Source organism: Musa acuminata, chromosome BXJ1-6, assembly GCF_036884655.1.
Source record: "Musa acuminata AAA Group cultivar baxijiao chromosome BXJ1-6, Cavendish_Baxijiao_AAA, whole genome shotgun sequence".
In the NCBI taxonomy this organism is placed as follows: Eukaryota; Viridiplantae; Streptophyta; class Magnoliopsida; order Zingiberales; family Musaceae; genus Musa; species Musa acuminata.
This window is the reverse complement of record NC_088332.1, coordinates 7,690,107-7,717,300: the sequence shown is the minus strand read 5'-3', so window position 1 is coordinate 7,717,300 and position 27,194 is coordinate 7,690,107. Positions and strand designations below refer to the sequence as shown.

The 27,194-nt window shown below is 41.7% G+C and overlaps 4 protein-coding genes and 1 long non-coding RNA gene across 9 annotated transcripts; 1 reads left to right on the top strand and 4 right to left on the bottom strand.

Moving 5' to 3' along the window:
- Nucleotides 1-20: 20 nt before the first annotated feature.
- On the bottom strand, nucleotides 21-4,658 carry LOC135675994 (uncharacterized). 4 transcript variants are annotated; one of them, XR_010514101.1, is made up of 4 exons: nucleotides 4,272-4,484; nucleotides 1,578-1,741; nucleotides 877-1,002; nucleotides 21-723 (listed from the first exon to the last, which is right to left on the bottom strand). It is a non-coding gene; the product is annotated as an uncharacterized LOC135675994 (long non-coding RNA). The 4 variants fall into 4 exon arrangements; XR_010514099.1 differs by having other exon boundaries at nucleotides 21-1,002; nucleotides 4,272-4,475; XR_010514100.1 differs by lacking the exons at nucleotides 21-723; nucleotides 877-1,002 and having other exon boundaries at nucleotides 1,376-1,779; nucleotides 4,272-4,658.
- A 308-nt stretch (nucleotides 4,659-4,966) lies between these two features.
- Nucleotides 4,967-8,682, bottom strand: LOC135675993 (tubulin beta-1 chain-like). 2 transcript variants are annotated; one of them, XM_065186711.1, is made up of 4 exons: nucleotides 8,533-8,682; nucleotides 7,574-7,973; nucleotides 6,671-6,940; nucleotides 4,967-5,935 (listed from the first exon to the last, which is right to left on the bottom strand). In XM_065186711.1, the coding sequence occupies exons 1-4, from the start codon at nucleotides 8,617-8,619 to the stop codon at nucleotides 5,256-5,258; spliced, it is 1,437 nt and encodes a 478-aa protein (XP_065042783.1). In that variant the 5' UTR covers nucleotides 8,620-8,682; the 3' UTR covers nucleotides 4,967-5,255. The 2 variants fall into 2 exon arrangements, with proteins under 2 accessions (XP_065042783.1, XP_065042784.1); XM_065186712.1 differs by lacking the exon at nucleotides 8,533-8,682 and adding an exon at nucleotides 8,482-8,502.
- Nucleotides 8,683-13,470: 4,788 nt separating this feature from the next.
- LOC135675991 (WAT1-related protein At5g07050-like) lies at nucleotides 13,471-15,595 on the top strand. Its single transcript, XM_065186710.1, has 7 exons — nucleotides 13,471-13,722; nucleotides 13,812-13,874; nucleotides 13,962-14,078; nucleotides 14,165-14,423; nucleotides 14,519-14,677; nucleotides 14,761-14,912; nucleotides 15,128-15,595. The coding sequence occupies exons 1-7, from the start codon at nucleotides 13,520-13,522 to the stop codon at nucleotides 15,456-15,458; spliced, it is 1,284 nt and encodes a 427-aa protein (XP_065042782.1). The 5' UTR covers nucleotides 13,471-13,519; the 3' UTR covers nucleotides 15,459-15,595.
- Nucleotides 15,596-20,079: 4,484 nt separating this feature from the next.
- Nucleotides 20,080-21,239, bottom strand: LOC103988294 (E3 ubiquitin-protein ligase SGR9, amyloplastic-like). The gene has a single exon (XM_009406842.3). It carries the CDS (start codon nucleotides 21,102-21,104, stop codon nucleotides 20,223-20,225), a length of 882 nt encoding a protein of 293 aa, XP_009405117.2. The 5' UTR covers nucleotides 21,105-21,239; the 3' UTR covers nucleotides 20,080-20,222.
- A 992-nt stretch (nucleotides 21,240-22,231) lies between these two features.
- LOC135675990 (uncharacterized GPI-anchored protein At5g19250-like) lies at nucleotides 22,232-26,549 on the bottom strand. Its single transcript, XM_065186709.1, has 2 exons — nucleotides 26,346-26,549; nucleotides 22,232-22,844 (listed from the first exon to the last, which is right to left on the bottom strand). The coding sequence occupies exons 1-2, from the start codon at nucleotides 26,413-26,415 to the stop codon at nucleotides 22,330-22,332; spliced, it is 585 nt and encodes a 194-aa protein (XP_065042781.1). The 5' UTR covers nucleotides 26,416-26,549; the 3' UTR covers nucleotides 22,232-22,329.
- Between the last annotated feature and the right edge of the window lie 645 nt (nucleotides 26,550-27,194).

Sequence of the window (27,194 nt, the reverse complement as noted above, 5' to 3'; positions counted from 1 at the left end):
CAAATTAAGCGTTGACAATGTGACCACACAAAAGGACAAGACTTTACTTCCACACTCACAAGCATAGTTGGGGGAACCATAAATAGAGGACATGTATGTTCTAATCTCCGGTGTTTTGTCTCCGAAGGAGGAGATATCTGTAGAGACAGAGAGATGTACAGAGACAGAGAGAGCAATAAATGTCGAGCAGAAACTGTTACAAGAAAGGCAGACTTTTGAAGTATTCACTATGACGAGACTTGTCAGATCTGTTAACAAGTATAGATTTTCTTGGGGATTGTTTTCTGTGTCCGGAGCAGCTCTCGCTTCTCGGTAGCCTCCGCTGAGCGCATTTATTGTGCTCTTAGTAGGTTGTACATCCTACCAAGGGTACTCACTCCCTGCCTCATCTACATGTCTCCACCCTCAGCCATGCATCGCCAAAGACAGTATTTTAATTGCCTCCCTCCTTTTCAAAACTGTCTCATCTACTGTGTTGGAGGCATCACCCTGACCTTACAGGATGGAACCGTAAAGCAGCCTTTTGGATGCCCTTTCTCTGCCATCCATCGTCTGCTTGAGCATGTAATCACGTACCGACTGGTCACAAGTACCTGTGGGCTCTTCTACCTGTCTCTTGTGCAAATTACGTTTGTCACAGAATAATGTTTTCCGAAACTAATGCCCAAAGCTTCTTCCCGATTTAAGATCGCTTCTCGGGGGCAGGCAGATTTCATGTCTTCTCTGCAAGAAACTAGAAGCTGTTAATCTGTAGATGATCCCTCTGCTGTGATAATACACTATGTCCTCACATCAGGGTAATAGAGAAGAGAACCGGCGCAGATATAAAAAGGACAATAACCACGGCAAGGGGGGACAGGTTGAGATCAACTCTACCGATCATATGGTTGAATCTCATCATGTGTGTGACTGAGACGATCTCCATCAACTTTAACCATTTCGGTCAGCAGTAATGACGCTCACTTGGCTGCCAATAATCTAACTGTGATCTCAAACATTTACCTGCAGTATAGATGTATATAGGGCAGGGTTACAATAAAGCAAAAGCGGAAAAACAAAGGGGGAAATGGTGTCTTGCCTTTTACTCCGGCACAAGAAGAAGAAGAAGAAGAAAAGCTTAGAACAGTTTAAACAACAACTGAAGATAGAAGGGACTGTGCTTCCACTGTGTTATAGTTGACATGAACACAATACGAACAGAGCGTGGAGCTAATATAGCACCCAATATTATCAAGAAACTTGAAGGTTTAACTAGCACTGCGTTCCCTTCTGCTGTCTTGTCTCCTTAAGTAGGAACTTTGTATCAAAAGAAACCAAAGCTGAAGATTTGAAAGAAGAAAAAAAAAAATCTTTGGGGACGCACATCATTCCGACATCAGATAAAAAATATCGTATTTGCAGATATATGTTTCTGTGTCATTCTATTGAGGCAGATTAAGAATCATGAAATACTTGCATCTACATCACAAACAACGGTTGAATTACCAGTCTAACATCACTGCAGATACTACAAAAAGGAAAGGGAAAAAATTAACATGAACAACAAAGTTTAGAGAAAAGAAAGAAAAAGCTGTGACCATTTTTCTATTTGTTGTGCAGAGGATTGGGTCCTGTGTACACCATCCTCTTCTCATCATCAACAGCTCCATCTGCTCCTTTCTGTGTCTCTCCTCCGAAGCTTGCATTGTGTTGAACATGACTCGAGTTAGCGAAGCCAAACCCACCTCTCAGTCTCCTGGACCTATTGAAGCGATCGGCATATGAGCTACAGGTCACCAACTGCAGCAACATCAACAGGATTAAAGAGAAGATGATGTCCTTCCTTAAACCCATCCTCCTAAACTACGCTCATGCTGCTCCTGTCTGACTCTTGTAGAGGACAAGCGAAAAGGAAGCTTGGTGAGGATGGAAACTACAAACCCTTGGACACAAGGAAATTAATATACGGGTATGGGTGGTGGTGTTTCCATGTTTTGGCTTGTGGGATACCTTGAAGTCTGCAAACATGTTACCCTTTTGGTCAAGGTCGCATTGAGAGTCAAACTGCATGGGTGATGGTGCCAGTTATAATTAAATATGACAGTTTTGTTGTTGGAAGCTTCTTTGGATTCTGAATTCAGAGCCTTTTTTTTTTGTCCTGGGGAGAGCTGCCCAGCCGCGAGCTATATATATATATATATATAAGAATGAGAGAGAAAGAGAGATGCCAAACTTTCTGCCCAAGTCTGGGCTTGGTTTTCGTAAATTACTTTGTTGTCTCTGTTGTTTGCTTGGTTGAAACGGGTTATCACTGAACTCGAGTCATCTCTACTGCTAGACTGCTACACCATAAATGACCTACGACAAGCATCCATAATATATATATATGATCCAAGTACTAGAAGCATGTGCATCTCTCGGAAACATCTGACTCGAGATAGCACTTACTGCTGGAAAACCTTAAGAAAATGTCTGCTCTTAGATAAGATCTGATGGAACTCAACATACAATTTGTTGAACAATGATTGTACCAATAAAGATCAAATAATGACAAGGTATTTTCTGTCATGTTGCTTTAACACATATCTTTTGCGCATGGTAAACTCAATTGCCCCTATTTAATCAGTAATCACACATCTTATAATTTGTTTCTGATGCTGTGCAAAGATTAGTGTCACCAAAAGACAAGATTTTGTTCTGGTTTCCTACGTTAGGTTGCTTATTGGCTGTGACAAGCTCCACCCTATGGCAAGCCAAGCAGGTCCACTGAGACGTGCAAACATGTTTTGGGATCAGGCTTTTTACGACAGAAGTGTCCTCCAAACAAAGCCCATGAACGATTCAAGATTGCTGCACTACCCAAACCAGCACTTGACACCCTGTAGATGATTTCTTCATTCGAGTGGATCAAGGCCTAAAAAATGGATTGACTCCTACATTGTGTTCTCCGAATCCAAGCATTATTGGTATTAGACACAACAACTACCAAAATCATACTGGTCTTCAGAAGATTACAACTTCGTGGCAAATCCATATAGTTGAGGATAAATATTGATGAACTTTTGTGCAGAATCATACCAGGATGACAAGATGTGGTAAGGAAATGACCACCCAGGTCATATGTAATCCCAACATTTGGAATTTTGGGATTTACAACTTTGATAGGTCACTTCCACAGTAGTCTCAATATACCTGGAACAGTGAATTCTGACTAAAAAATATATATACTTCAGAGTCTGATCGCTTTGGATAAGCTAATGATCTGGATGCCAGTGAACCATTCATTCCCATGTTATTGGCAAATGCACATTGGCTTTGTAGCTAAACCTCAGAGTAAAAAATTTCTCAACATCATATTTATGTGCTCAAATATTTCACTTCTATAGAGGATAAGCTAATATTTTTAGTTGCAGAACTCTAATACATGAAACAAATATTACCGAACCTCTCTAACATGCAACATTCCATGTTTCTAGCAACTCACTAAGAACTAATGTGCCATGTACAGGGACTCCTGCAACAAATCGACAAGTAACCAGATAAAATCACAAGATTCCTCAGATTTCAACCGAAACGAGCGAGGAGGCCTTGCCCAGATTCTAGAGATTTGAAGTAGAAAGTTCTTTTTTCTCCCCGCATATTCCGAAAGCAATTTTCCTAGTGCCAAATTCACAAACCAGTGCAAGCCTGTTCCAATTTAGGCTCCTACAACAACTCTTGTGCACCAATCATTTATGTACAAATTAGAAGAAGGAATAGTAATGGCTTTGTCTTGAGTATATCTGCAATTCTTGAATCATTTGACAACCATCATTGAGTATAACATTATCATTCCAATTGTTGCTCCAAAATTGTACAAAGAACATTTGATTATTGCCTTTATCTCCAGAAAGTCCCAGATCAACTCAAATGTTCGCCCTATCCATCAATCTTGCACATTATAATTACATGTCTTTCATGCCACTAGACCTGGCTGGTGAGCTAACTACAAATCATCACCGCATCAAAGACACCATACATCACCCAATGCCCAGAGAACAGCCATAAGGAAACAGAGTCACCCTAAATTCATCTAAAATAAAACCTAAGGTAACGTAAAATTTAAATCGAGATATAGAACAAACAAGGAGGAAAAAAAGGAAATATGATCGGGGAACAAATACTATATCGAAGCGAAGAAATCAATGATTTCACAGGTGGAACATGTCGAAAAACCCACGGAAGAAAGAAAGGACATCATTCAATAATTCAAGAACGCAATCGAAATCAGACATCAAATAGAAGAAGATTACGCGGTGGTTTCGAGATCAGGACGACGGGAAGGAGGTCGAGAAGGCGTCGGAACTCGCGCTCGTCGATGTCGTGGGGGCTCCGCTTCCTCTGATCCTCCCTCATCTTTGAGTCGGGCCGACGCCACAGAGCATTTGGCAGCTTATAATAACATCGTGGCGACGCAACATTCTGTTCCAGCTTATCGGACCCAACCGTAGCGTGTACCGGTTTCCGCTCGGTCGCTGTATTTCGCTAGCTTTTACCACTATTGCAATATGGTAGCTAATTCTGTAAGAGCTCCGCGTGTTGTCCGCACGGGTGACTCAAATGAAGTGGATGTGCTACATGACGCTAATGTACGATTGGAATCATGTTTATTACCAGATTGTGTACCACTGATAGATCGGATAAAAAAGAAAAAAAATATTTATATCCATTCATAAAAAATAATTTTAAAATATTTAAAATTTTAAAAATATAAACAATAAAAAAATTTACAAATGATAATCTCCTTACTAAAAAATTATATTATGAGTATAAGAAATATGGACATATTATATCAACTACGGCTAATTGGGAATAAAATGATAAATAATTGTTTATAAAATTATGGACACGTCAAAAGAAAAAGACTGGATGTGTGAAAAAAAGGGTAAAGGAAAATCCATAAAAGACTCAAAAAAATAACGAGCGAAACTACGACTTCTGTTAAAAATGATTTTGAACGATCACCACCCATAGATTAATGCCCGGGCATTCATAATCATGCCATTAACATAAACATGAAAGTACAGACATTCCTAAGTAGTAAATCCAACAGCCCTTACAGAACCACTGCATAAGCAAATTGAGCAATATGTCATCATAGAGCCGCTTCAGTTTATACTGATACTACAGATATTTAAATAACAGAGAGTCCTAGAGGCAAGGGAATAACTACTTCCACCTTAGCAGAATACCAAGAGAAATACTGTAAAATAACCACAGCCACTTCTTCAGACTACTCACATCTCCTGTGGCACCTCCTCTTCCTCGTCCTCATAATATTCTTCTTCATCAGCAGTGGCATCTTGATACTGCTGGTACTCTGAAACAAGATCATTCATGTTGCTCTCAGCCTCAGTGAATTCCATCTCGTCCATGCCCTCGCCAGTGTACCAGTGCAAGAAAGCCTTTCTCCTAAACATTGCAGTAAACTGCTCGCTCACCCTCCTGAACATCTCTTGGATTGACGTCGAATTCCCAATGAAGGTGGATGCCATAGAGAGACCCTTGGGTGGTATGTCACAAACACTGGACTTCACATTATTAGGAATCCATTCAACAAAGTAAGATGAGTTCTTGTTCTGGACATTGATCATCTGCTCATCAACTTCTTTAGTGCTCATCTTGCCTCTGAACATAGCAGAGGCTGTGAGGTAGCGACCATGGCGAGGATCAGCAGCACACATCATGTTCTTAGCATCCCACATCTGCTGGGTTAACTCAGGGACGGTTAGCGCACGATACTGCTGTGATCCTCTTGAGGTCAACGGCGCAAAACCAACCATAAAGAAATGGAGGCGAGGGAAGGGGATCAGATTCACAGCCAATTTTCGGAGGTCAGAATTCAGTTGACCAGGGAAACGGAGGCAGCATGTGACACCACTCATGGTCGCAGATATCAAATGGTTCAGATCCCCAACTGATGACAACCAAATAATTTCTTCCATGTGTCAGCTTAGTGCCAAAGAAAAAAACACAAAGACAAGCAACAAAATCAAAGACAAACATAACAAGCACAAAGAGTTGCCACAAATAAGGAGCATCACAATATTTGCTGCCGAACTAGTAACTGACTCAAATACACAAGAGAAAGTAATGTCAAGTTGAAAACGTACTCAGAGACCGAAAACATAATAATGATTGTAATTTCATTAAGCTATGTTAATTTATAAAACAAAAGATGTGCTTTTGGCCAGGAATTCATTTCATTTTGCCGTTCTTTTCAAATTTCTTTTGTACAATTCCTTCTCTCCCATGGAAAATCCAACAAAAAACTGAGCAGAATAAATGTAAAACTCCACAAAGCTCAAGCAAAAAACCAGTCGTAGTGACTGTCATGTCAAAACTATCATAAACCAGAAGTACCTAGTGAAAAAGTTCATGCGACTGACTGAATATGTCCAACGATTAATGCAAAAATGTGGAAAATAATATGCTCCTTGTATCACTAGGAAACTATATTTAACTATATTTAACAGATATTATGCCTTTGTTTTTTGTCATATCAAACAGTAAAGAAAATATGATTCAATAAAATGCCGTGACTTGATTATCAATTATAGCCAAAATTCAATTTTTGGCTACCAATGTTTAGTACCAAATGGAATCATAAGTCACCAACAAGAATAAAGATCCATTAAGTTGGTTGACTTACAGCTGGGTGTGGTTAGCTTGAGAGTTCGGAAGCAGATATCATAAAGGGCCTCATTGTCCAGCACCATGCATTCATCTGCATTCTCAACTAATTGGTGGACAGACAGGGTTGCATTGTATGGTTCGACAACCGTGTCAGAAACCTTGGGGGAAGGGAAAACAGAGAAGGTGAGCAACATCCGATCCGGGTACTCCTCCCTGATCTTTGATATCAGAAGTGTTCCCATTCCAGAGCCAGTTCCTCCACCAAGAGAGTGACACACTTGAAAGCCTGAGAAAAATAACATGGAAACATATCTAAACAGCATAAGGTGAAGCAAATTCAAACTGATATAACTGCTGAACAAATAAGTTCATGAAAACAAAACCACAATTAAAATATCAAACCAAGATTAACAAACACAAGAATCTCAAAGGTCGATCAACAACTCCATGAACTTACATGGATTTTTTGTGTCCAAATGCATTTTTTACAATGAAATGGAAGTTTTTGGTGGTAAAACTGCTTAGTTCATCCTGATCTTTTTCACAGCTAAGATTTCTTTCAAAATTAAGACCACGCAGGCAACTATAAGAATCTCAGGTTTTCAAACATCACATGCATAAGCCCGTCAATACAGTAACATAAAGGCAAATCAGACATGGAATATAACAAATATAAATTTCAGGAGCAAAAGAATAGACAAAAATTAGACTCACCATTACTTCAAGAAAATCAAAATTTTAAAAAATCAAAATTCATATATGACAATCAAGTTTAGCCCATAAAGTGAATAATGAAACGATTCTCTAGAAAGTGTCAACACCAACTCGTCTCACTACATAAGATAATACCAGAACAAGGAGACATCAACATGGAACATAAAGGAACTAAACCAACATAATAAGGAGATGTCAAATATACCCTGAAGACAGTCACAGTTCTCTGCCTCCTTCCTGACCACATCAAGAACTGAGTCGATGAGCTCAGCTCCCTCAGTGTAGTGACCTTTAGCCCAATTGTTTCCAGCACCAGACTGACCAAAGACAAAGTTATCAGGGCGGAAGATCTGGCCATAGGGCCCCGTTCGAACGCTATCCATGGTGCCGGGCTCCAGATCCATGAGCACTGCCCTGGGGACGTACCTCCCACAAGAGGCCTCGTTATAGTACACATTGACGCGCTCCAGTTGGAGGTCTGACGTCCCAGTATACTGCCCGGTGGGATCGATACCGTGCTCATCGCAGACCACTTCCCAGAACTTGGAACCGATCTGGTTACCGCACTGACCACCCTGGACGTGGAGGATTTCTCTCATTTTTATCTAAATCAAAACACAAGGAAGCAAAAGATTAGCCCTCAAATAAACCACAATATCCGTACATTGTCGAGAAACCTGAGAGAACTTAATCGCTACGTTTCGACTAAAAACAAAAACATAAAGATCTTAGAAATTCTCTTCGAAATCAAAAGAAATGTTCGTAAGATGTAGAACAGTTCAAGTTAAACTTGCCCACGAAATACCAAACACTCGGAAAAAGAACACAAAGCCATAGCATCCCAAAGATCAGATAGACCATACACAATATCAGGACATGTATCCATGAAATGTTCCACAACGATTCCAACATCACCTAAAAATCAAAACTCATTATGTCGAGTTCAAAAGAACAAGACAAACTCAGATCCAAGAACCGAGAACATGGACCAAAACAGGTCCCTCCACATTCATGAGAAACAACTGAAGACCTATAATCTACCGTTTTCAAATGAGAAAATTAAACCAGAGTAAAATCGCAAGATCCTTGAAGAAGACTCAGGGAAGCGAAGACCTTGAAGCGATCTGCAGCAAGCAAGAATCGCTTGTGAGATGGAGAGCTTACCGGCGAGAATGCAGAGATCAGATCGGCTTCTAAGAAAGAGAGGATAGCGAAGGGCTCGAGGCGGAGACCTGCGGTTGGGGGCATCATATAAATGGTGATGGAGAAGGGATCGGAAGGCCACAACTCTTTCCCTCTCTCCTTTTTTCCATGTTGGCTCTCGGATGCCGTCCGATGTATGGATCGAACGGTCAATCGCACACAGTTCGAAGTAGGCAACCTGTGTTTCGATTTTGAAAAAATCATAGCATAAGATGACGATAAAGCCCTCAAACAAGATACCAAATGACTTCTCTGTCCTGCTACTGGTTTCGGGCAGTTCCATACACGCGTAGGCTGCACTTCGTACAGAACGTGGGGCTGCGAGCGAGAATCTATCGAACAGCGTTGACTTATGTTCAGCGGGAGCCGTTTGATTCAGGACCGACGGTTCAGATATTTTGTTGCGATAGTTCTTTTTCTTTCTAATCAAGAAAAGCAGTGGAATATTAGTGTCTTAACAAATAGGATTAATGGATTTAATGCATGTTTCTGACAATGATCCTGTTGGCTTCATTTTATTCCGGAGTTTGTTCTGACAGTAGTCAATTTTGCAGGAAAATATAGAAGTTTCATGTTTAGGTGATGATTTGGGGAATTGAAATGAAAATTTTAGTAAATGTGTTTCATTGTCAAAAATCTATTGTTTGGAATGTTCTAATTATAATAAAAATGAAGGGTAAATGTAACACATTTGAACCTTCAATTTTCAGAAGAAAATGGATTTCTACAGTAAGATTGTCTCCCCTATCCTTGGGAAGAAGAATGTTGAGATTCTTTTTCAGAAGATATTATTCAATCATAGAGGAAGAAATAGAGAAAATGTAACTTTCTCTCATCAGAGAAATGGAGAGAACCAGCTTTTTCTCCAGCCTCTCTGTTTGTCTCCAAAGGTTTTCAACTGATCCTTCTTTCCTCTATTTTGATTCAAATAAGTGTTGATAGAATTCTCCTTGTCTTTTCTTCTTTCTTTTCTCTCTTTGTTCCCCGAGCTATCATCCAAATTTGTGTGACATGATGATCCTTAAGTTCCAGTGTCTCTTCATCATCCTTTTGCAGGTACTCTTAAGATCAATAATTGGAGGAGCATGATTCAAGGAATAAAAAATGAGTGACATGAGGACATTTTAGGCCTCAATGGAGATAATTTTCTGCTCACCTGTGATGTGGGTGCTCCTTCCAAAGCGTAGCATGCTTTGCTGCAGGTGAATGCGTGAAGCATCGTATCAACGAAAAAGACAAACAGCAGCAGAGTTTTTGTCAGCAGTGCCACATGGTAGAAGCCGTGAGACCATGTGAGCTGCCGCCCTGACACAGTTCTGTCCCATTGCCTTCAGTTCTGGCTTCTTTCGGCTCTTCTTCCTTCATTAACTTCTTCTTGCCTTGACTGTTCTGCCTCCATAAGAGCTTACGTAGTTTAGAATTTAAGCTTGTTAATGACTTCATGCCAATCATGCACCGTCGAGACTCTGTCTGCCTTCTTTATCCTTCCCATGGGAGTTCCATCTGACAAACCCACATGAATGAGAGTGCAGTGTGTTTGAGTAGTTCGAGTTTAGGATTTGGCTAATTCGTTTCCTATTTCTTTCTCTTTAAATCCGTCAAGCAATGTTTGTCTTGTCTCTCCAAATGCTTCTCCATGGTTTGAGTCAACTGGATTAAACTGGTTTCCTGATGTGGTTCCCATACATCCCATGTACTTTTCGAGGCATGCAACCTATCATGTATTGCTGAGTCTAAACAGCTTGATGAACTTCTTCTATTACAAAACTTCCAATCCCTATCAAGTATGATTGCTGAGTTTTGACTTCCAATCTGCATCAGCTAGCCTGACTGACTACTTGCTCATGTCGAGGAACATAAATCATCATGTTGTGAAGGGCAGGATGTTCATGATCAGGTCTGCAAAATCTCATCCGGTGTGCTTGCTTACAATAGAATGGCAACATGAAGAAAAGCAAGACTCGAATGCCCTGATGAGGACATTGCTAGTGCTGGCAAGTGTCTCGTGATTCCATAAAGCAATTGGATCTTCTCATTCGGCAGAGCTTGTCACTGATGAGTGAGTTCTAATCACAGAATTGGTTCTTTATAATGTAACAGAAGCCCTGATGATTGAAGTGCTCCATGTTTCCTCCTCTTTGAAGCTGAATTATACAGTCTAAACACTGTGATCAGTTGCAATAATGGCATCCTACTTCAAAAGAGCAAATAATGGAAGAATATGATTATTTTTCTCCAATAACTGTATATTACTAAATTATTTAGCAAGATCACATGAACTTTATTCTATGAATTTGCTGTGAAAATTCTGACAAATATTAAAATTAGTGGGTCAAAGGACAGATTAAACAGAGACAGTACCTCTGGCACCTCAATACTTGAAACCTACCAGAATATAGGGAGGGACTTGAGGCCGGTGGTCAAAATGAGTACAAGGGGGATGAATCCTTGCAATGAATGCAAGGTAAATGACTTAAAAAGTGAACTCACAGTGTTTCATTTACAACATACAATGCTCCCAGGGATACAGAATCAGTCATGGAGGACTAAAAAGGAGAACTAGTCACCAACACACTTGAGGTGTCACTGGGTGGAATAGTCATTCTCATGAATGCATTTTCTTTTCTGTAGCATTGAGGTCATAGCATTGCCAAGTTAGTAAGGTTTTGAATGTTACAGGAGCAATTACTTGCTACTATTGTTTCAGTTGATACATGACAAGCCCATGGATCTGATGGTCTGAATCCTGAAGTTCTAGCTTCGAAGAAAATTATTTCCCTAGCATACTTTTCTCCCATTTTTTGAGCAACCAAAAAATTGGAGAGTGGATGACACAGCTGGTTGATAATAAATGGGTCAGTGGAAAGTGAGCCAGTGATCTTAGATTGAGTTGATTATATGGATCAGGCCCTTCTTAGTAATGCATTACCTCCTGTGATTTGTTAGGCACACAAGATGATTGCTTGAGAGTTCATTTAGTTGTTTGTCAGATGGAGTTCGGATTTCTTGATCCTGCCTTCAGTATCACCCTTTGTTTTACTCCACACGAAACCTGTTTCAGAAACTCAGAGTGCTGTAGAAAACAAACTACAATTGCAAGGCAATCATACTTCTGCGAGCAAAGATTTGATATTATTTCTCTTCTCTAAATCAAGAACAAAAGCAAGAAAAGGAAAACTGGCTGCTAGATCCAAGTTCTGAGGTATCATAACAGTGATGAATCGTTGACCGAACAAGTTGCGTCTTTGGCCTGATGTGAATGATGGTTAGAAATTAACATGGAAGGAAAGCCAACCAAGGAGATCAATAGTCAATGGCAGGGGCGGCAGAGAGGGTGGTGGGGGGAGGAAAGGGAGAGTTCTGAAGGCTTTTCTCAGTGTTTTGGAAGACAGCGAAATCATGCATCGCGGTAGCCATTATGGCCTTCAAGCACCAGGGTAGCAGACGGTCTCATGGCCCTGAAAAATGCAGAAGAGCTTGCTCTTTGAATTCTTATGATTTTGTTCACGACTATGAAGGAAAGAAAGCAAGAAGCGTACTTCGGCAAGGTGCTGTTTCCAGAGCAGAGGATGAGACCATGGATATGACTCGCACTACTCGCGAGCTACCACTGTCCGCTTGATGCTTGTAAGTCGCATGTTCAACTCCGAATTCTCTTCTTTTCCGTCTACAGTACATGCATTCCACTGAGCCAACACATAGAAAGGCAATGAATTGTGAGAGTACTGCGAATAATATTTCATTTCAACTGTTGGAAGAGCATCCACTTCGCGTCAATCTTCGTTCTCTGTAACCCAACACTAGCGCAAGTGGGATCCATGTCATCCATCTCATGGCGAGCAGGAACTGCAACCTCGTCATTTGTGTAGGTTACCATCTCTTCGTATAAAGGAGCAGAAATCAACACAATGCTGCCATTACCAACTTCCCCTGCACCCCTCCTGCCTTGCAATGCCATATCGATGTCTCATTTTTCTCAGCAGCTCACCAGAGTTGGTCTGAACTCTGTGTCTCATCTTCTTCACTTCCATCCTAAACCGAAGGGTCTTAGAACTAGGCATCCACGGCCAAAGAAAGCTGAATGAAGTGGAAAGAGAATCCACCATGACATGCAAGAAATAAAGTGAATTCTCCAGCTGTTTTGTCAACTGGAAAAGCATGAAATGAAGTATTTCCATCAGGCACAGACAATACCATGTCATGTATTCCCAACTAGTAGCTGCAACTAGCAGAAGATGTTCTGTTTCTTGCCATGAGACACTGCAAGTGCAAGCTGATGACTGAAAGTGGAATCCTTACAATTTGTTCCACGAACCTTAAACAAATTGCTAATGATTTGCGTTCTCTCTTTCCAGTGTAACAGAGAAATCGTAGCCAATGACCATCATCAGACACATCCAACGCAAAGAACACGACAAGCACTGACATCTTCGTACCTGTACAACATCGACAAGTGGAATGCGAGAAGTGGCAAACTCGCAGCAAATGTCAGCTAATTTGACGCTTCGGATCCACGGGAGCGACATCATGAAAGGCTTACTCTGCCGTCAAGATATGCATCCTTGGCATCGACGCAGACCTCGGAACGAGAGCGACAGCCACCGGTGATTGCAGCGTCCACCACCGGAAGGCCGGAGTGCCGGCACCGGGGCCTTGTGAAGGCATCATCAGCGCGCACCAGAATTCCCATTACGTGGGTGCACCTCACATCATCTGCCACTCAACTAGTGCCCATGAGCCACCCCTGCTTCCACATACACTCCATCCTATTGCTGCCAGGTGGATGGATTCCATGCCCAAGTTGGCCATCTACGTCCCGGTTGGGTTCCGTCAATTCGACCGATGATGCCTGCCTATTGCTATAAATACCAGCCGTAGCAGACAGGAACCCATAAGTTTTTGGTCCTCGGGTTTCTCTACATTTGCTTTCTGCTAAGCTCTAACCAAGATGAAGAACCAAGGAAGCCGCAGGAAGTTGTTTCAAGTGTGCAAGCCTTACGCCGCCATGATCTCGCTCCAGTTCGGCTACGCCGGCATGAACATACTGACCAAGTTCTCCCTCAACCAAGGCATGAGCCACTACGTGCTCGTCGTCTACCGCCATGCATTCGCCACCCTCTCCATCGCCCCGTTCGCCCTCATCCTCGAGAGGTAGACCAAGCAGTACTGGCTGCTGTTCACGTTCTCTCAGTAGAATTCCCAGCTCCTGTACTCATCGTCATTCTTGCTTCTGATCGCAGGAAAGTGCGACCGAGGATGACATTTGCAATTTTCATGCAAATATTCGTGCTGGGGCTCCTTGGGTGAGTACTTGCTCACTTCCGATCGAGTGTTATGTCATCATGGTGGTGTAGTAGTTACTGATAGTTTCTGCAAATATCTTCTTGAAGGCCGGTTATTGACCAAAACTTCTATTATGCTGGTCTGAAGTTCACCTCGCCAACCTTCTCTTGCGCCATGAGCAACATGCTGCCAGCCATGACCTTTGTGCTGGCTGTTATCTGCAGGTACGTGGGGGGGAGAGAGAGAGATGTTTTCATGGTACTGTTGCAGCACGCAGACTTGGTGATTATATTGGACTGTTGCATGACAGGATGGAGAAGCTGGACCTCAAGAAGGTGAGATGCCAAGCCAAGGTGGTTGGAACTTTGGTGACAGTGGCTGGGGCCATGTTGATGACCCTGTACAAGGGACCTATCATGGAGATGGTGTGGACCAAGCACATGCATGATCAAGCCCACCAAGCCGTTGACGTACCAGTTGCTCCGGACTCGGCCGACAAGGACTGGTTCAAGGGCTGCATCTTCCTTATAATTGCAACTCTGGCTTGGGCTTCTCTCTTCATCCTCCAGGTGATCCTTTGCAGGAATCATCTCGGTTCGCATTCCATGTGATAATAAGAATAAGGCCTAGTAGCATGGCTCATGCTAGTTTCCTGCTTCAACAGGCTGCAGCCTTGAGAAGATATAACGCTCCCCTCTCCCTCACTTCATTAATATGCTTCGTGGGTACCCTACAAGCCATTGCTGTCACCTTCGTCACGGAGCACAGGCTTTCTGTGTGGCGCATAGGCTGGGATATGAACCTCCTTGCTGCTGCCTATGCTGTAACTCTCTCTCTCTCTCTCTCTCTCTCTCTCTCTCTCTCTCTCTCTCTCTCTCTCCACTCACTTGCCATTTGTATGTGCAGGGAATAGTGACATCTAGCATTGCCTACTATGTCCAAGGTCTTGTGATACAAGACAAAGGGCCTGTCTTTGCCTCTGCCTTCAGCCCTCTTATGATGATCCTAGTGGCCATAATGGGCTCCTTCATCCTTTCTGAGAAGATCTATTTGGGAGGGTAAGTTTGCTAAGTCCATATATAACAACCATGAAGAACATTGACTGCTTTATTTCCAACAAAGACAGTTGATACGGAAACATGGCTCCAAGAAGTCATATAGTTTACATAAATAATCTTCAAAATACTAAACCTAAATCATTCATGTGTTCGTCACCCTCCGAACCAACGATCATTTGGACTTTGACTAAAACATTCACTAATTTCTCTTGTAGAATAATTGGCGCAGTCCTCATTGTTGTTGGCCTCTATTCGGTTCTCTGGGGCAAGCACAAGGAGAACAAGGAGAAGACGACGGAAGCTGACATTCCAGTGTCCATCAAGGGAACTCAAGGAGATGGGCAGGTCATGGAGATCATAGAACTCGATGAAGTTGAGCTGGAGAAAGCCAAATCTGGTAACAAGGTGATCGACGCTGCCGACGTGGCCATTATACCGGTTAATGCTTCAGTCCCAGCAAATCACATGAAGGTCAACAAGGAGGCGAGATATCATGCAAGGTTGAAAGGAATCACAGAGAGAGAGAGAGAGAGAGAAACAGAGTGATCGACACTGGCATTCAACTCATGGCTGCTTTTCTTTTACTTGTTTGTTTTGCTTTTTCTTCCTTTCATGATGTCTGAGCTCTTCATGTAGCCAATAATTTGGAAGTGGGAAGAAATGCCAGTGCAGAGTTTTATGTGTCCTCTGATTCAAGCAAGCATGCCATTGTGAAGTGATTAGCACTCCAACTTGTTTCGATTAGTAACACACACAAAGAAAGTGCATCGAGAAGCATGCAACAAATTAAAAGGAATTAATATTGAAGTGTAATTACCACAATAGCTGGCTACTCTTTGGCTAGTAGCATTCTCTTAGTACGTAGTTGAAATTTTCTTCCATGTAATATAGTAATCATGTGTGTCCAGCATCATTACACATTTGAAACCTCGAAGTCAGCTTCATAGTTCCAACCTTTATGGTCTCCACATTGAAATGACATTAGAGACCTATGACCATGGCCATATATATTGTGGAAAGCCATAGAAATAACCATTCATTAGATCACCAAATTATCTTGGCAAACTCACGTAGCCTTTCCATAGTATAGCAATTTTCAAACATGAGATGATGAATCAACCACATCACAGAATGTTTACCCTGAATTACTATAAATATTGTACATATGCATTGTACTAAAATGAAGAATTTCATTTACAAAAGAAATAATCAAGTTAAAAGGAATCTAAAATTAGCATGTTCGTGCACCTTGTGATTTAATGAAGATTCAATGATGTTCATAAGGTTCATTGTGAAGAGAAGGTCAAGCTACAGTTGAAATACTGATGACAACCAAGATAAACAGAGGAACTACAAATGAGGCACAAGAATAGAGTTTGATCTTCCATTTTTTGATGTCTTAATCGAATGAAGGATTCTTCAAAGTTAGAGCAGATCATCCACGACCAGTTCAAGAAAACACAAAGAGTAGATGTAGTTCGGCACTCGATCCAGATCCTCCTCAAGAATCAAAGGTGGAACCAATTAATACGTCACCTTGATTGGTGTCTGAATTCCTTGTGTTCTTGGAATCATCGGCTGCGGGGAGAGAAAAAAAGGCATGACGCAGGTAGTGGATAAGATCATTGCTACTTTGAGGTACCAACACAATCATTATTGCCGATGTCGTCTTCCACTTGTCAAGCTAGTTCAGGTCTGCATGGAAGTCACTATGGAGAGACACCTTTGCATGATTAAGTCGTCAACAACTCCCCGCATATCTCTGCAATTGGAATCTGACCTCATGGCCAAGCTTTGTCGGGTTGCCTATCCCAATCATTTACGGACAACAAGATTCTCGTCATGACATACACCAATCTGTAGAATATTCATGGATCGGTTCTTCTGATATATCAGCTGCATTGTTTATTATCTGTGCGTGAAGTATATGGTAGTCCTTCTCTCACGTCACCGAGCTCAAACTTCGACAGATCTCAGCCTCAGCTCACAACTTCTTTCCACCGGAGAAGAAGATATCTTTCTTTAGTGGCTGTGCTTGTGTTGGGTTGCCAATTACTCTTTCGATAGTGCAGATGAGCAGGAATGCATCACAAGATCCGAACAATGTTGAGGATCCCGTGGAAGGGACAGCTCTTCAGGCCATGATGCACAGCCATCTTCTCGTGGTCCTGAGGGGGCTTTATATGATTGATACGAGGATAAACATCGAATTAAGAATCACATCAAGGTGTTAGATGAACTTCACTCTAGCTCTGTTGCTCAACTTGTATCACATAGATAGGCACAACGACAATTAGGCTCAGTCATCCGAGTTTTGAGTTTACTCGGATCGAAGTCGTGAATGTGGTTTGTGAAAAGATGGAAGCAGATTATTCAATCCGAGAATCTCTGTGAAACTTCCTACCTTCTCACCGGAAGAACTACCGAGAAGACGTAGAACGACATAAATAGGTTGCGGACGGTGTCATCATGGATCCACGAGTCATATTCCTTCGATTGCCTCTTAACAGCATCCATGCACCAAAAAGTTCCAACACCTGCCCACCGCTGTTCGTTTCCAGCTTTTGTTTAGAGGTAATGTGGGTGCTGTATTGAGCACTCGTAAGCTTGACCTCGTAAGGAAGAACTGACAGCAAACGGAACAATCGAGGAAGCATACCAAGCGTGTGGATTCGATCCTGGTGACCATCCCCCTCTCCTCTCTCTCTCTCTCTATGTGGGAAGTTAATGGCCACTACGTGGTCAAGACTGGAGCTACTGTTCCTTGACACACTTCGACAGATTGTGTGGCTGCTGCAGTGTTCCAGAATGGTGAATCAGAACGCCACTGAGCTCCATTCCATGAATCCAAACGCACTCAGAACTGAACTTGCAACAACAATGGAGGTGGGTCGGAGAAAAATGCTCGACGGGGTTATGTTAAAAGATAATGCTAACGATTTAATTAATTTATAACTATTAAAATAATATATCATTTCCCTAAAAAAAATTATCTTTTTAGATTTTTTTTAGATGATATCCTAATTGATTTCCCCTCCATTAGGCTCTTTCACTTTTATCCATCGTGATCGCCTCCCTCGCTTTCACGAGGCTTATCGCTTTCGTCCCACTATAAAATTCTATCATTTTGATCGCGTCATCATCATGAAAAAGAAGAAGAAGAAGAAGAGGTATTAATGACGATGAGAAGTATTTAGGATATTAGATGAAAATATAGGTGACACCTTTCTGAAAAAAAACATCATGTCTCTTCTTCCTCCCATGTAAGGAAAAGAAGAAGGTGAGTAGTACCAGAGAAAGCACAAAGCTGCAGGAGATAAAATTATCTACTAAAGGTGTGAGAAGGCATTAAGTCTCAATGATAGACTTGATGTTTTAGAAGGAGGTGAGTAGTACCAGAGAAAGCACAAAGCTGCTAGAGATAAAATTATCTATTAAAGGTGTGAGGAAGCATTAAATTCTCAATGGGTTTGGGTATTAGACATGCAACGAATCCATCCACAATACTGAGATGGATCGATCCAGCATAAACAATGACTTCCAGTCCCATAGCTGAGGAGGTTTGTTTTGGTTTGATTTGATTAGATTAGATTAGATTATATAATAGATAGATTAACTTGTTGATCCTAAATTATTGTTGTAAGATGCTTATATTCATCAAACGCTTGTAGATATGTAATTATTGATTTATTTTTAATGTAAAATTAAATTACGGTGTGGTGTTATTAAGGTAGTTATCAATTCTGACGTATAATACAGCGTGTGTGTTTTTGTTTTTATATGACTTCGCTGACAATCAGTACAATTACATGTTCTTCTACCACTGCCGAGTACCGAGTACCGTACTCGACTATGAGAAAAAGCAGTGGGTCCCTATTCTGGTCTAGTGACAGAGTACAAATAATAATGATAAAAAAGAGGCTGTGATTTTCTAATGTTTTCCATTTGTTATTATTTTTCATTAAAATAAATTTTCTTTAAAAAACTTTTATTTTTTTTAAACATGCTTTTCATAGAACATTTTTTATTTTTTAAAAGATGGAATTACTCTCTATTTTCATCTTATTTGTTGTCTATGTCTTATCATCTTTATCCTTTGTTTACGTTATTATTATTATACCATTATTTATAATTTATTTTTATTCTTCTTTATTATCCTCAAATATGGGCACTCTATGGGTCAATCCACATAGTAACAATTCTGGAGACCTTCCTTACTCATTGCTTGATGAAGGTATGGAAAACAAGTTAAAAAGGAGAGGTATGCAATAACCTCACTATCTTCGTTAACCACTATTCCAACATGTCTATCTGAATCCCGTATAATCTTTCATTATCGAAGGTAACATCTACGGCCTCGAAGGTATCATGCATATTATTATTCGACTTTACGAGGAGGGGGGAAATCCTTGTGGATGAGGTTTAGGGGTTTTAAATAAGTTGGGGAGGAATAAGGCCGAAGGTGGAAGAGAAGATCTTCATCGGAGATGACATAATTTATCATTTTTTTAATTAGATAGTAGTATTCCAAAATAAAAGTATAATCGTTTGTTTCAACAACTATATTTTTATAGCTTTTTCCCACCAACTATCGACCGACTTCTTACATTACATTACATTACATTATGCACCATTCGTTTTCTCTTTTTGGTTCATATCTGATGGTCACAAACGTCAATTGGTGTTAAAAACAAAAGGATCAAGAAAGATCCTGTGAGATCACAATTACAAGAAATCAGAAAGGTAGATCGTAGTAAATCTATCAGTCAGATGAAAAGGAACAAATGTGGAGAACATTACCTTTGTCTAGTAAACAAGCAAAGGAAAAGATGGTAAAAGTTGTCGAGGATTGTCAGATCTATTTATTTTCCCTTTTCATAGGGTAATTAAATAGGTTTGATGCATCACCCATCAGAATTGAATCGGTTGACAAATGGTAGGCACAGGCCAGTCTAAGCAAAGCGAAGAAGCATCGATCGTAGCATCCTTTATATTCTGATCGTGAAGAGTAAGAAACATCTGCTGTGATGGGAAACTGCATTGCAGATGCAGATTTCATGGTTTGCAGTAAATATTTCCCGTCCGGTTTGAGGATACAGTGAAAAGAAATAAGATGGAATGGATGATACTTTGCAACTACAGGAAGGGTGAAAAGAAGATGGGCTGATTAGAACATCCAGTAAGCTGCTCCATTATTGATGTCAATTTGAGCTAATATTCCCCTCCAATACATGATCACCAACATGTGTACACGCACAATAAACCAAAAACAGTCAACTCAAACATCTTCCTCCCAACACTGTGGCCTGCTCATGTCCTCCATTGGTTGCCCATCCTGGTCACAGCTCTCCATAGCCGCCCCATCTCACAGAGCACATCCTCAGTCGGCAGCTCGTGCCGGCAACACGGGCACGTGTTCCGCTTCCGTAGCCACCCCAGCACGCACCCCCAGTGGAACCGATGCCGACACGGCAGCTCGCAGACGTCCCTCCCGGCCTCCATCTCCTCCTTGCAGATGACGCACTCCCTCCCTCCGGTTCTACACTCCACCGACGGCAGCGCCACCACCGCCGCCACCGATGCGCCGACTTCACCCTCGACCTTTTCGCTAGAGCCGCTGCTGCCTGAGAGAACTTCCATCAACCGCCGGCATTTGACGGCGGCATCGACGTACTCGCAGACGACGGCCCATGCATCGTTGCCGAGCCCCGAGGGGCTTAAGATGGAGCGGAGAACGTTGTCGGCGACCGTCGAGTGCCAGCTCGAGTGGTGGGTAGTGTTTGGGATGTAGGAGTCGCACATGGCCATGAGGAGGATGGCTGCGTCGAGGTCAGAGAGACGCAGGGGGCGGGAGGGCCCGCACAGGGAGGGGAGGAGGTTTTGGAGGGAGGAGAGGAGATGGCGGGCGAGGAGGAGGGTCTTCTCGGGGAGGGAGAGGGAGTGGAGGTAGGAGAGGGTGAGGGAGAAGTGGATGGGGGAGAGGAGGAGGAAGGCGAGGCGGCGGCGGTGAAGGCGGACGTTGGAGGACAGGGAGCGCGTGAGATCCGAGAATGAGCGGGAGGGGAGGCCGAGGAGAGCGGCCATCACGACTTCACCGGAGGAAGAGGAGGGGGAAGAGAAGTCCATGGGGATTAGAGTCAGGTTCGCAGGACTGAGGAGAGGGTGAAGCAGGAGGCCTTCCTTATATGCCATGACGCATGACAAATATGGACGAGGGGTTTAGAGAGTAGGACTAATGTGTTCGATGCAATTATTGCGTTAATTGTACGCTAGATAAAAGGCCGGACATGCACGTCCCGTTCTAAACGAAATTAGCAAGACCTCATCAAAATCTTACCTCGTCTTGGTTTGCAGAAACTAAGTCTAACATTCGTGTGCTGTAGGAGGACGTATTGGCCATTTGAGCAAAGCAGCAGGCGTGTAGAGGATGAGTTCTCGGAAAGTGGAAAGGGTAGGAGATGCGTCCACATGCAGGTGTCCTACTGGGCCATTAAGCTTCGATCGTCGTTTTCTCCCTTGTTCCTCCCATGCACTGTTCTGCTCGATGGGAGAAGGCAGTAGCGTCATGTGGCTGCGTCCCCATGGATTGTTGTTTTAAGAAGATAAACGTAGATATCCTTGTCCCCACGTAAAGCTCTGCACTCCTTTTCCGCATCAAAGCCGATAGAGAGAGGTGGTCTCTGCTCAGACTATGGGCACCCATTCCTTTCCATAACATTTTCTCCACAACATGAAAGAAACAGAGAAGTATGTTCGAGTTTCAGTGAAGCTAACAACTGGGGAAACAATTTAATGGTCTTCTACAACCAGAGCGGAAGTTTTTAAGGAAGTCTCTTGCTGGAAACTCACACTATAATGCATTTTGCTCAATCCTCCGGTAGAACACGAAGAGGCTGGGAATCAGAGGACAGGGCAAATGGGCTTGAAAAGATGTATTCAGTGATTTTATTGGTTTGGGAATCAGAGGAATACAAAGCAGGGGAGCAGATCTGCATATGTGCAGGCAAGGTGGTGGTGCGATCAAAATAATTGACCCTCGGGATTGAAGAGAGTGTCGTCTCGTCGGTACGTGGGCAGACAAGAGGAACCTGGGAGAAGGCCACGGCTTTGTGCTCCCGAAATGATTGGACTTTAGGTGCAGATTTCTTACGACGCCCATCCTTCCGTCTACATCAACACACCATGTGAACTCATTTCACCAGATGTGGCCTCCGGAGCAGACGGAAGAACAGAGAAACAAAGCACTGCATTCCATCCATAAATGGTAGACGAGGATGTGATCAATCAGGTTTTTCCCTTTTTTATAACAGCTAAAAGAATTGCGATGAAAACGATCTCGTCAGATAACACCTCCAAGTCTTTCCAATGAGGTCATATTCTTTGGAACAATTCGATCGTCATGCAAGAAAAGAACTAATTAGCTGATCAAAACCATGAAGAAGCCCAGCAGCGACAGCATCACACAGCGGTGATCAGCAATGGAAACCACCGAGCCAGTTCCTGTGTCTGTGGCTGGGCCATAGTTTCCGGCAGGTGTATTTGTGGTCAGAACCGCCACCACCCAGTTGCCTTCATCAGCCAGCCCGATTCCCACGTAGCGACTATCGTTCAGGTTTTGGTTGTACTGGGACTTGGTGAAGTTGGCCAAGACAAGCTGGGGATCCAATCCTGGCACGCAAGCTGGCATGATCGACCCATCCCGAATCACCGTCGCATTCAGGTGACAGTTGCTGAGGAAATCAGGGAAGTTTGAGAACTGCTGCTCCGTCCCGGGAACAGTGTCGGATCCAGTCGTGTTGGTGCAGTCTTGACCTTTGTATGCCGATGCAAGTTGTTCTGCTAAGCAATCTGCATTCTGGTTTGCTGTCAGCTGAGAAAGGTTGAGGGAAACTCTGTAGTCATTAATCCCTTTAAGAAGCTGACTGCTTGTGTCTGCAAAGAAAGTATTGACTATGAGATGTTTTCCAATGGAAAGTACAGAAATCAGAGAAATTTACAAGTACTGTGAAAATCTGATAAATAACACAATATTTTGATTCCTGATGCTGGCGAGCTATAAACTTATTAGATCATAGTTGAGGGATGGTGGTACACTAGTAAAGAACTCACTGTTTCTGCAAATTCATGCTGATACTGTGTCTAAAGCCGCAATGGTCACTCTAGACAACCTAAATCAGATATGAGAAGTGGAGTTCCCCGCTTCAACAACCATTAAGGTGCAAGGGAATCAATTTCATCAACCGATGCATATTCTGATGGCAACACATCACTTAACATGGCATTAGGAAAGGTTATCAAGTTAAGAATTAAGGTGAAACAAGCAATTGTCAAGCTATACATCTATGAAAGGCAATATCAAGCAACCCTCATACAAGAGTGGCCTTATTAGTGCTTCCTGCTTAATGAAAATTTATATGAATGCTGTAGATTAGGGTTTCAAAGTGATGTGATTATCAATAATCAGGTCAGACAACAACAACCAGAATGTGATTAAACTAATTTTTATGCCACTTTTACTAGTATAAGAGAGCAAAATTTTCCGAGACCAGACTAGGATATTAGAAGGGACTCTTTCAAGAGCATGACAGTCAATTAAGTTGCAGCTGCCAAACTTATCCACCCAGTATCGGCAGACTGCCAAGAGAACCTTAGATGACTCAACTTGGATTGTTTTTCCTCTTCCGATTTAGATACTACTGGATTTGTTTGCTCTTATGGAAGTCGTGACATACAAGAAAAGAATCACTGTTGATGAAACAGATCATAGGCATATCAGCACATGTAACTGTTCTCTAGACATCCTTGTAACCATAACAAATACAGAAGCTGCCACAACTAAGAAGGCATATATCTGAACTAGGGACAACAGCAGAAGGATTGGGTTGCTCATGGAAGCCAAACCACATACTTTGTGCCACAGCATCGTTACGTGTGTCAAATGCATAAGCAACAACCAACCTGTAACAACTAAACTCAGTAAAGCATTTCTTACAAGAAACCAAATGGTCATGAATCAATTTGCATTTTCTATAACCAGGATCCCGAGAATATCATCTTTGATGATGTCGCACCACCGACATTTGTATTAAGAGAGGATTGGTAGGTGCTGGGAATAGGAATGGGGGAGGAGGCTAACATCAAGATCACTTTAGTATATAACTGATTTTTGGACATGTTATATAACTGACTTGGTTTCATTACTGATCTTTGACATGAAAATGGTGAATCATTTTCTATTTTCCAGTTTGCCTACCTCTTAATTTATTCAAACTTCTCTACTCTAGCTTTCTTCTTGCTACTTGTTTCTTCTATCTGCTTTACAAGTTATGGAGGCCTCAAAGTTTCTTCTCTCTGTTTTTGCATGAGAAATTATTTCAAAAATCTATTTGTTTCTTCTCTGTGGTTTTCACCATGATGACCTCAATGCAGGGACTGAGGAAGAGCATTGAAAATTTGCAAAAGGAATTGAATACAAGTACGTCAATCAAGTAGATTCTCTGTGTTTTTCACCATGATGACCTTAATGCAAGGACTATGAGGAATAGCATTGAATATTTACAAAAGCAAATGAATACAAGTATGTTAATCAAGTAGAAGATCCTGCAAAAAACACAAAATTGGTTTATTATGATACAACTAGGAAAAAAAGATGTGAGTACTCAAGTATGTATCTGGATCATATATATAGTCACTTATAACGAACATCTATGCAGCAAATGAATTGTGCACCAGAACCATTAAAAAACAAGCAACTTACACAATCTGACAGGTAACAAGATTTCCTCTCTTAGTTAGCTTCTGTAGCTACCCAGGAAATACTTCTTCAGCAGTAGCTCTTAAATGACTTTCGCAGTTTAAGCCTATACAACTTTGAAATTCCATTTCATTTTCCCAAACCTGAGACATACTCCAGTCATGTAATCCTGGATCTCTGGACCTTGTACAACAACGCATCAAAGTTTATATATGCATTAAGACATGCTATCGACTGTAAGACCTTACTGGTCATAATCTTCTTATAGGTCCATCTGATGTTCCCATCCTATATTCAATCATTCCAGTTCTCCAGCAGAAAAAACTAGTTTACTTGACCTGGATTATGTTCATAATACTACCACATGTGCATCAACATGAATATGAATGTTTTATTAATTAAGCAAATAATTAGCTTACCTATCGGGCAAAACCTATATTATTATGAAATGGAATGAACAGATGACACAAAACCAGGGGAAGATTACTTGCCCTTTAGAATTCGAGTCCAGGGGAGAAGTGGAAATTTTTCTTCTTATACTCTTTTGAGGTGCTGGCAGGGATGAAAGGCTTTCTTTGGAGTTCTCCAGACCTCTAATCTAATAACAGCGTCCTAAACAATTGGTAGACAGCTAAATGACCTATGGCCCCCGAAGAAGTCAATAGAATCAGCAATTGATTGATGTGCTTATCTTGATAACTGAGATGAGTGGTAGACTTAATGACAAGAGTCGAGTACTATTATCTACATGGGTGAATTGTAGACAATAATAGCAATCTTTAAGCAGCCAACATAGGTTGGCCCAGTGCATGAGATTTGCACGAATGAGGGGATCTAGTGAGGGTCAATACATGCAATCTTACATTTGCAAGCAGAAAGAATATAACCATGACTAAAAACCCTGGTTGTCAGGTCTTATAGGAGCAAACTTACTGTGAGTTCTCAAGCTAAACAGCCTATGAGTACAAAAGAATGAATTTAAGAAAAGAAAGGTTAAAATAGGGATGTGAAGAATACAAGAAAACTCAGTCAGATTGAATTAGAAGGAGAAAAGAAAGGGAGGAAAGAAAATGAAAGAGATATTTGAGATAGATGGGCCAAACTCACTCAAATGAATGTTTTCCCTGCATAGGGAGTTCCCCATATTGGAGCAATCTGAGCCAGAAGGAGGCATATCTAGCAAATAGTTGCCAAGAATAACCTTCTGCCAGGGTAAACTCCATTCACAAGAACAATACTAAAACGTTTCATCGTATGTGTGCTAAGAACAAGCCAATAGATCACAAGCATCACAAGAATAAGGTCACAAAAAGATCTAAATCAATAAAGATGGTGCACAGAACTCAAGCTCCCCTCTTGCAGTATGAAGCTACTTCCTTCGTGTCCCACGGAAATAGGACATGGAAAATATAATCCATAAGTTTCTGTTTCCTGTTCCACACGGATCATTTAACATATTAGACATTCATAAGGGAGTCCACAATCCATCTCATGGTCATTTCCATGAACAGATTCATCCCATTCTTCATACCCTTCAAATCTGGAGTTAATAAATCTGATTCACTCACCAGTCATTGAACAACGTGATTTCACAGTCATTCACAATCATCCTCATCAAAACTCATAATTCATAAATATATGGAAGAAAGAAGAAGATACCACAGGTTGAGTGAGTGTACCATCAGATCTGGCTGAATGAAGCAGGACAATGAGAAGGAAGCAGGAAAACAGGGAGATCCTTAGGCCCATTCCTCACCACCTCTTCAACACTCTTCCTTCTTCCTTTTGCTGAGATCTTGAAAAAGAGTGGGAGGAAGAGGAGGTTAAGGGGTCTGGGAGCAAGTCCATTGCTTTCACACCCACCTCATTTTCTTCTCTTTTCTTTATTTACTCTAAAGCTTTCCCATCACACCCATCATCATCTCTCTCTCTCTCTCTCTAGACTTTGTTCAGTTCTTTCCCTTTTCTTTAATCCAGCTTCACACATGGGTTGCTGCAGCTGCAATGTCCCTTTTTTTGATTTGGTGAATCCACTGTCTAGAAAGCTGTGATGTGTGAGCTGCAGCAGTCAGCGCAGGTTCCTTCATGCATACTACTGTCCAATTAGCTGCATTAGGGGCAGATTTCCAAGTGTTATTGCACTACTGTTCCTTGGACAAAGCTGCATGAGCTAAAGCTTAACTACTCCAAGTGATGGGATGACATTCTAACTCACACCAGTTGGCTTTATTATGCATTTCCATACAAGTATAATAATAATGTAGTGGAGTGAAGGCCAAGCAATTATTTGGGTATGATGTCCTCTGGGGAAGGGTGCTCAGCAAGCAGCAGATGGAATTGACCAAAGAATTATGCTTAATTTCTCAAAAATAATCACTTGATGGGATTTAAGAATTACTAATCCCTAAATACTGTTCTTGTTGTTGTAGCAACTTGAGGATTACCATTCTACATCATTAAAAATGTGCAACAGTTTGCTAAATTAGTCACTAACAATCATTTGATTGATCTATGATCTCATGCATTTG